The following is a 10,133-nucleotide window of genomic DNA, read 5'->3' on the forward strand; positions in this document are numbered from 1 at the left end:
TTGGATATTGAAAACGGATTTAATAATTACACAAAACTAACATATTATATTTAGTTTATGAGCGGCACCAACCAAACTCCATTAAATTTACCATTACGTCATTAACTGCACTACAGTATAAATCACCAACTCGCTCCAGTTCCCCTGTCATTACGTGTCCGGGACGCAATTATCACGTTCAAAAATATGTGGTTCTGCTTTTCTATTGTCTACTCTATGTTCCACTGGACAACCGCCAACGCCGAGGTTATGAGAGAGAAAACAATAGGAGGTTCTAGCAAACGATCCAAGCACAAACTTATTGTTTTTTCAAAAATCAAAACAATAAACAACACGCCACATACACGGAGATCCGACGGAATGAATGTTCAAAATCTACGCATCATTAACACTTACTTATCTTATTTCAACTCTATACACCATGTGTATATCCTGGTACTTCTATCGCCAAAGAAAACAAAGAAACCCTAAATATTAGATGGCTCTATATTCCAGATATTCTCAGCATATTCGTCAATACATCTATCACTGGAAAAGAACCCCATATTGGCAACACTCCAAACCGATTTTCTAACCCATCTCTTCAAATGATCTTCATCTTCAGCATCAGCACCATGATGACCAAATACATTTTCAACTTTTCTCTGGGCATCCAAGTACAAGTCAAAATCATCAGAAACAAGGTAATTATCTCCATGATCTCTAATACTTTCAATCAAAGGTTTGAAATCATCAGGATTACCAAATTGTCCATTTTGGACAGCATCAAATACTTTTTGTAAAGTTTCAGGAATATTAACACCATCAACAAAATGTTTGTGTCTGATCTCATCAACTGATTCAGCCAAATTACCAAAAAGGAAAATGTTTTCTTCACCAATTTCACGAGTGATTTCAACATTGGCTCCATCAACGGTACCAATGATTAACCCACCATTCAAGGCAAATTTCATATTAGAAGTTCCTGAAGCTTCTGTACCTGCAGTAGAAATGTGATTTGATAGATCAGAACCAGGGCAAATAATCTCGGCCTTAGAGACATTGTAATCTGGGATGAATACCACTTTCAAAAGATTACCAATTTCAGTATCGTTATTGACAACTTCACCCACTTTACAAATCAAATGAATGATGGTCTTAGCCATGTAGTAACCTGGTGCAGCTTTACCTCCAAAAATGGAAGCTTTTGAAATATAGTACTTTTCCTTGATTGTATCGATAGAAACACCCTTGGCAATCAACTCTTTAATGTGCAAATATCTATAAATGACTGAAAAGATATTCATTTGCTGTCTCTTGTATTCGTGAATTCTCTTGACTTGAACATCAAAAAGTAAAGTTGGATCAACATCGACGTTAGTCTCTTGTTTAATCAAAGCAGCCAACCTACGTTTATTGTTAAACTTGATAGCATCCCATTCTCTCAAAAACTTTTCATCGTCAATAAACTGTTCCAATTTCTTTAATCTTCCCAAGTTTGTCAAATATTCGTAATTCGGATCATCCAATTTCTTCGCAATCAATGCAGCCAATTCAGGGTTAGCTTGTCTCAACCAACGTCTTGGGGTGATACCATTTGTGACATTGGTAAACTTATCAGGTCCAAATATCTTGACGAAATCTTTGAAAATGGTGGTTTTAATCAATTCTGAGTGCAATTCAGCCACACCATTGACCTTGTGGGATCCAATGATTGCCAAGTATGCCATTCTCACTGATTTAGGATATCCCTCCTCAATGATGGAAGCTCTTCGCAACAAATCACGATCATCTGGAAATCTGTGCTCAACAGACTTTAAGAAGAAGTAGTTAATATCATAGATTATTTCCAAATGTCTTGGAAGCAAATGACCAATCACGTCAACCGGCCATTTTTCCAAAGCTTCAGCCAAAACTGTATGGTTGGTATAAGCAAAAACCTTGGTAACTATTGACCACGCATAGTCCCACTCCAACCCTTCCAAATCAACCAAAATTCTTTGCAATTCAACAATTGCCAATGTTGGATGGGTGTCATTCAATTGAATAGCAACTTGATCAGGGAATTTCTTCCAATTGGTTTTGTGATTCTTTTTGAATCTACGAACGATATCGTGCAATGATGCCGCAACCCAGAAATATTGTTGCTTCAATCTCAATTCTTTACCTTGTTCAAAGTTATCATTTGGATAAAGCACGGCAGTGATAGCTTCTGCTCTTTGTTGAGCTGCAACAGATTGCTGATAATCACCCGCATTAAACTTGGTGAAATCAAATTCATGGGTTGGTTTAGCATTCCACAATCTTAAATTGTTGGTGTTGTCGGTGTTGTATCCAGGAACAGGAAAGTCTGCAGGAACAGCCAAAATTCTTTCACCACCACTCCAACTCTTTTTAACTTTACCAGTGTTTGGGTCTTGTTCTTGGTACACATATCCATAAAAGTCAACAGGGATACGAATTTCGTGTCTGTCTAAAACCCATGGATTGGTATATCTCAACCAATAATCTGGAGTCTCAACCTGGTAACTATCGATAATTTTTTGTTTAAAAATACCATACTGGTAGTTAAGACCATAACCCCAACCAGAGTAGTTTTTCGATGACAAAGAGTCAACAAAACAAGCAGCCAATCTACCTAAACCACCGTTTCCCAAACCGGCATCTGGTTCTTGTTCTAAAACGTCTTCCAAGCTGAAACCCAAGTCGTTCAACGAATTTTTGGTGTTTTTCTCACATTTCAAGTTAATCAATGCATTATCCATAGCCCTTCCCATTAAAAATTCCAACGACAAGTAGTAAACTCTTTTTCCATCCTGAACAGTTTGTCTTTGTTGAGTATTGGACCAATCAATCACCAATGCATCTCTAACAGTGTTTGCAGCAGCTTGATAAGCAGCCAAGTCATCACAATTGTACATGGATCTCCCCAATGACATTTCAACATGGTTGACAAACTCCTTTTCAAATTTATCAGGGTTATCAACAATTGTGTGGACATTATCAGTCTTGTTACGTGGTCCTCTATAATTTGAGTCCAATATATCCAATTGAGAGTATCTGAACCATGTTTCCTTTGCTGATGCGGGAATTTCGGCATCCAATGCAATAATTTGGTTAGGAGTGAACCCTGTGTTGGTTCTCTTTAAAGGAGGGTGTGGTAATGTTGACGGAGTGAGATAATCTTGAGACATGGTATTAGATTAGTAGGAGATTAATACCAATTGAGTTAATACAAAAACAGCGATGAAGTGTTAAAGAGGTACAAACTGGGCAATTGCGGAATATAAATAAGGGGAAGAGGGATTATTCTTTGTCGACGTAGATTTTTTTTGGGTGTGTATAACAATAAGAAAATGTATTGCTATAAAGGGAGACGAAATTGAATTATTTCGGAGTTAATTACAGATTAACCGATAAATTAAATTTAGTTTATTAATCACCGGAGCATAGCAGTACGACATAGGAAGATCAGAAGGGGCTGGGGGCTAGTTGCGCCAATTTTTTGTCGTGATTTCCTAACCACTACGAATCAGTTCATGATAGTACATTCCAGTCTATGACTGGGTAGATCTATCTTTAAGGCGGGCACAAAATAATCATTCGATAATTTGAGTCGATAGCAAAGTTAATTCTTTCGGACGTACAAAATTCTCAACAATTGAACAAAAACACAATAACAACCTTAAGGCCTAAATCTTTGTCCCAAGACTGATACAACTCCTACTGTTTAGCAAAGAGGAAGGAATTTGTGTACCCAACAGAATAAATTTTGGTTCCTTGTTTTGTACCACTTCGTATCGGAGAACGTGGGGAGTTCGGAAAGAAGAGAGAGAAAGAACAATTTTTGTTTTGCGCAATGTAACAAATTTACGAATAGGATTATTTTATATGATTTTCTTTAAGTAGTGGAGCGATACAAGTTGATAAAAAAGGGTTCAGATACGTTCCTGGTATCCATTGTATATATTCTCGGGTGTGTAGTGGGGTTGGAGTGTGCTTTAACAAGCAAACTTGTGCAAGATTGATGATTATATCTCATAATAATTATAGATTATCAACAATTTGATGAATGTCGTGTCGCGTGATTTTTCACGACAACGGCGAGATAAAAAAAAAGTTCAGCATCGGAAAATTTCACTTTCTGTCACGTCTCAAAAGAATTGTTTATTTAACCAAACAAACACAACCATTGTTCAACCATGTCAGAAGAATTCCCTCCCGAAAGCATTGTTCTAGCTAAAGTGAAAGGATATCCAGCATGGCCAGCAATGGTTTTGGACGCCGACCTATTACCACCACACATTCTTAATAAACGCCCCAAAAATAAACAGCACGAACCAACACCAAATATATTACCCATAAAGTTCTTCAGTGATGATACGTATATCTGGATTAAATCAGGTGATATTAAGCCATTGAGTAAAGATGATATAGCTACTCATTTTGTTCAGAGCTCGCAAAAGAGAAGAAAAGATACTGTATTGGATCAAGCTTTCAAACTTGCTAATGATCCGTTGGATATGGAAATATTTATCAAGTATGGATCGAAGGGAATACCTGATGCTACAGAGATTGATGGTGATGACGGTGATGATGGTGATAATGAACTGGAGGAAAATGTCGTGGTCAAAACTCCAGCTCGTAAGAAGCAAAAAGCTGCTGCTCCTAAACTGACGAGCGATAAAAAATCACTTGCTGAAGCAAAGAAAGAGGCCGAGAGGGAATTACTAGCGCAATATGATTCTGATTGGGGGCTACAAGATATCAACAGGTATAGTATCAAAGAAGGGAACTACATTTTCGATAGTCTAGAAGAGCAAAAGACTGTATTTGCAAAAATCCCCGACACTCACGAGTTTTCCGAGCTTTATGAAAAACCAATTGAGAAGTTTAAAAAGATTGAAGAAGATGTTCTTGGTCAACTATTAGCTGAAACTCCCAACATTGAGGAGCTTAACCGTCAATTGACTCTGTTTCTAAGCTTGATTAATAAGGTGCCTAGGTCTGTGATAACCAAAAGCAAGCTATTACGTGCACTAATATTGGATCAAAGAAAACATTGTTCTCATGAAGATCAGGGTCAACTTGAATTTAAAGAGAAGAGCAGCAAGATTTTGAAACGGTTGGGTATTGAAGTTCGTGAGAATACCGAGGAAGAACTTGAAGTGAAAAGCGAGGCTAGTACAGCCCAGTCTACTCCAACTAGTACAGTGCAATCTACCCCAGAGGTAAGTGAGCCTGTCAAGGAAGAGGTTGAAGTAAAGGAGAAATCAGAGATTGCCAACTCGGTGGACTCACCTTTGAAGCACGAAGTTCAGATCAATGGAAGGTAAATATCCATATTTAGCACAATGATGTAACTATTGAGCTTGACTATTCACCTTGCATTGTAGAGTCTTCTATACATCTCTAGAGTCAAAGCATGAAGCAGCAGTAGTAACTTTAGATATCTTGTAGTAAGACACACGACCTTTCCTCTTTTTTTGTATGTGGATTACAAGGATTAAATGTATTAACATCCTTACACACATAATAAATAATGAAAATCCCAATTGGGCAATAAATCAACAACAAAAGAAGAGACAGAAAAAAAAAAAGAAGGATAAAAATTACTAACTAGGAAACCATCAAATATATATACACAGGATTGTATATTGTTATAGAGCCTTCAACATACATATTTAACTGTGGCCGTATGTATATCCAAATATATTTACAATAGAAACATACTGAATGGTTTATGAAGAGAGCTATAAAGCGAGAACGAACTGCAACAGTCACACTCATTTAAAGGATAAACAAAGTCTGTTGTAATTTGGCATTTTGTTTTATTTTGATTCAATGTACCCAATTGGAAAGACATATACAAACATTTTGTACACACACTATGCAACAGCTCTCTCCCAAACATCAGTCAATGTAGCTAATGGCTAATAAATTAATGTCATACTAACTTGTTTTTAGATGTCAACTAAGATTGAAGAAAATGCCGAGTATGAAACTGGCGCCAATGGAAATCCAATCAACAACACTACTCAAGCCAATCCACCAGATGATGATGATGATGACGATGTTCCATCATCAGGGAAGACCCAAAAGGAAAGAAGAAAAATTGAAATCAAATTTATTCAAGACAAGAGTAGACGTCATATTACATTCAGTAAAAGAAAAGCTGGTATTATGAAGAAAGCATATGAATTGAGTGTATTAACAGGAACTCAAGTTCTTTTGTTGGTTGTTTCTGAAACTGGATTAGTGTACACTTTTACTACACCTAAGTTACAACCATTGGTTACCAAACCTGAAGGTAAGAATTTGATTCAAGCATGTTTGAATGCGCCAGAAGAAGGTTTAGGTGGTGATCAAGATCAAAGTGATGGTGAACAAGCTGAATCACCAGAACAAAGTGCTGCTCCACCTGCTGCTGTTCCTAATCAACAACAACAACAACATGCGCAATGGCAAAAACAACAACATGCAGCTGCCGCTGCAGCTGCTGCCCAACATCATCAGCAACAACAACCTCAACAAATGCAGCCAATACCTGGTGGCGGTGCTGGTGGCGCTGGTGGTCCTCATGGTATTCCTCAATATGGTGGTAACCCAGGTGCTGGTACTCAAGGACAACCTGGTCAACCCGGAGGACAGCCTGGTAATTTACCATATGGTGATTATGCATATTTTTCAAACATGCAAAATAGTAACATACCTAATCAACAACAATATCAATAAGAGAGGATATGTTAAACTTTTGATATTTCAATTCCAGGACTTAGGACCTCATTGCCCCTTCTACGTTATAAGCTAATTATGTAGTGTTTTTTCACAATCTAATATAAGAAATTCTTTGGTCACAAGAAAGAAAGTACTGGTGCTTTTACCACACACTCTTGCGTTCTACTCGTGCTTATACTTCAGGTAAAGGTAGGGCAAAATTTTTTTTGCAACCAAGTTACCCAATTGAGAAGGTGGATTTATTTTGTGAAGCTTTCTTTCTGAAAAGAGTTGGTAGAGTGGCTCAAGTATCCTAATCAAGTAGTGGCAATTACTTGAAATGAACATTGGTGCGGAAAACAGAAAAAAAAATTATTGTTCTAGACTTTTGGAGATTGTGCATTTTTATAAACTTCTCTCATTTGTGGTTAGATATCAACAGGTATCCCTTTCACCTTTGTCTTAACTGTTAAGTAAGTACGATAAATCTATTTTGAAAAACAAAATACAAAATAATATATGAAACCTAAGCCTCATATACAATTAACAAAAGCAACCAAAAACCAACGCACGTTCCGTACAATGAAGTGGCTCTCTTTTCAGATTGTATTATATTTAAAATATTATACAGAGCGCGAACTGGAATATGATTGGTCGATCGCCTATATTAGCACTAGGTAAAATATTCAAGAGAATTTAGTAGAAATAGTAGACGAAGAGGGTGCCGATTGTATCACAAACACAACTTTGCTAACATGTATTAAACATGAACACAAGATAGAGGATTTGAGTCCTATATTTGTTTCATAACACTATGGCTGTGGTGCCACATGTACTCACTTGGTTTCAATAGTTTTGTATAACTATATCTCACATTGCCACCTCACCAGTTTTTCTAGGTTATTATGTGATATTGTCGTTTTGTCGAGGTTGATTCTTCGTGGTTTTGTATCGCATAATGTGTTATGACGGCAGAATTCATAAGGCATACACAATGCAAACGAAATCTCTTTTTCTCTATTATGAGAATTATAACAGCATATCTTCTAAAATGGAAGATGAAGTTACCCGATGACAGGAGTCAATTGCAATTGTTCACCTTTTGTGTTCCCTCTATATGAACACGTTGGTTCTTCTTCGAGTAAATTGTAACAAATTCAGTAACTAGATCTTTAATAGATCAATTATTAGTATGTCATTAACAAAAGTCCTCGCTTCAAACTCATTAGACAATTATTTATCCTGGCTAGCATCATACGACGATTTGTACGGGTATGAAAACGTCAAACCAGATTTCAACGACACCACCAAATTTGCCGTCGAGATGTGTGACGCTGACGATAATATCGTGGCTACGTTGGGTGGATTAAATGCTACTGTTGATGCTGATGCATGGTTGAATAGGAGAGTGGAATAGATCAATTGTGAAGTTGAAGAACAAGTGAGTGAAGGACAAAGTAGTGACTAACGTTGGGTTTACTGAGACTGTTGATAGTGGCCTCTAGCACTGCTAGTGAGAAAGATGATAATGCGAGTCTTGATAAGAGAGTTACTGCATGTGGAAGAGTCTGCAATAACAAGCCTCATTGTACTACTTACTGTCTCAGATGTCATTCGTACTATGGGTGTAAAGCTGGGCACTCACACAAAAAGATGTGTGTTAATTCTTAATTGAAACGAAAATTGTTGCAAAATAAAGCATGGGACAGATATACAGTATATTATCATATTTGGGAATTCATTTGAACCAAATATATAGTTGACTTTGTTAAAATTTTATCTTCTTACTTTAGCGGCAATCAAGTCTAATCGTTGCTGGACTGACTCTATCTTCAATCTTTGTAAATGGTATATATGTTCCCAAAGTTTCGATCTAGACTATAGTATTCCGAAGCCGCTAAATTGGCTTTACATTCATCATAACTTATAAAATTTGTACATGATATGTTGTTATCTTATATTACAGTATGTACGTATGCATGTATCATGCACCTTTTAGCATCCCTTTTCCCCCATAAATTCCAATTCAGCTAACTCTGTAAAAATTAGCCAAGACTCAAATGATTTAAAGCAAGATAACAATGATAATATATAATTTGGGAATAGAATAATGACATTCTATACAAAAAAAATAAAACAAATCTAATAAGAACCTAAATCAACTGAATAAATTGAATAAGGTATTAAATAAATTGAATATTGATTCAATTTGAATAAAAAATTTTAAAGTTAAAAAAATTTAACCAACTATCACTCTACTCTAATCTAGTCGGCCATCTCTCTCTTAACTACTCTGGATTAGTATCTGCTTATTCTTTCTTCGTTCAATAATAGAAGCCTCACCCAAATTCAAACCAAATCAGCTACCGCCTCTAGGTTTAAACTGCTGTTGCTGCTGTTGACGCTGACGTTGTTGATGACGTAGAACTCTACTCAATCAACCTACAGTATTACCACTTCCCCAACCATTAACACCAGAATAATGATGATGCAATACACAGCTACTTCCATTTATATCCTCATCATTATTTTCTTCTTCTTCAATCAAGCTATCGACATTGACTTGATTACCCCCACCAAGTTTCAAAGTTGCCTCTTCACCCATACTGTGGAGTGGACAGCAGTAGAAATATCAAATGAATCACGTAATGCCACAGCTCTTCTGGGAAATAAAATTCTTAATACATGCTGGAGTTTCGACCCATGAATTTTTTGGAGTTTTTGACGGCATTACCCGAGTTTTGTGATTGGATAGGATGGGATACTTTTTTATGCATGGGTGCTGGGACAAGTTTAGTAAATGGTAGTGGTATACTACCTTGTTTCAACGTCCAAGGATCTTATAAAAGTTCATACTGGTACACCTTTTTCTAGGATCAACCGTTGATAGATTAAAAATACAATTTTTAGCCTCATCATTAATTTCATCCCACCATGAAAAACATTAGGTTGTCCCTTGGCCACTTTTCCGTTTAAGTTTTAATAAGTTTATTATAAAATGGTGGAAATCCACATAATAAAGTATACAGAACACATCCAATGACCCACAAATCAACTTCTTTAGCTTATCATTTATCTCGAACAGTCTATGGAGCAGTGTATCCAATAGTACCACAAGGAGTCTTGGTGTTTTGTTCTCAAATTTGTTTAGATAATCCAAAATCCGCCCATTTAACAATCCCCATTCTTGTTAAAGAAACATTAGAGGATGTTTCCATTACCGGCTAATTAATGGTGCAGCTAAAACAATTGGTAGTATCACAAATGATTAGTACAGCATCAACAGCAAAATAACATGGAGTTGAAAATAACCTTAAAGATGGTAAGTGCATAAACTTTCATGGATTAATCATCTTCTCACAAAATGTTATACATAATCAAACATAAATCTGGCAAGGAAAGAAACAAAATTCCCCTCGCCGGATTTTTGCTTACAT

General features: G+C 36.5%; 3 protein-coding genes across 3 annotated transcripts; 2 read left to right on the forward strand and 1 right to left on the reverse strand. All coding sequences in view use genetic code 12, as the record gives it.

The window, feature by feature from the left end:
* Positions 1–467: 467 nt before the first annotated feature.
* Positions 468–3,173, reverse strand: CORT_0H01400 (Gph1 glycogen phosphorylase; the record flags this gene model as incomplete). The annotated part of the gene is made up of 1 exon (XM_003871329.1): positions 468–3,173. One exon carries the CDS (start codon positions 3,171–3,173, stop codon positions 468–470), a length of 2,706 nt encoding a protein of 901 aa, XP_003871378.1.
* A 1,008-nt stretch (positions 3,174–4,181) lies between these two features.
* Positions 4,182–5,315, forward strand: CORT_0H01410 (hypothetical protein; the record flags this gene model as incomplete). The annotated part of the gene is made up of 1 exon (XM_003871330.1): positions 4,182–5,315. The coding sequence occupies one exon, from the start codon at positions 4,182–4,184 to the stop codon at positions 5,313–5,315; it is 1,134 nt and encodes a 377-aa protein (XP_003871379.1).
* A 631-nt stretch (positions 5,316–5,946) lies between these two features.
* CORT_0H01420 (Mcm1 transcription factor) lies at positions 5,947–6,714 on the forward strand (the record flags this gene model as incomplete). The annotated part of the gene is made up of 1 exon (XM_003871331.1): positions 5,947–6,714. The coding sequence occupies one exon, from the start codon at positions 5,947–5,949 to the stop codon at positions 6,712–6,714; it is 768 nt and encodes a 255-aa protein (XP_003871380.1).
* Between the last annotated feature and the right edge of the window lie 3,419 nt (positions 6,715–10,133).

The sequence above is a fragment of the Candida orthopsilosis genome, assembly GCF_000315875.1.
Source record: "Candida orthopsilosis Co 90-125, chromosome 8 draft sequence".
Taxonomy (NCBI): Eukaryota; Fungi; Ascomycota; class Pichiomycetes; order Serinales; family Debaryomycetaceae; genus Lodderomyces; species Lodderomyces orthopsilosis.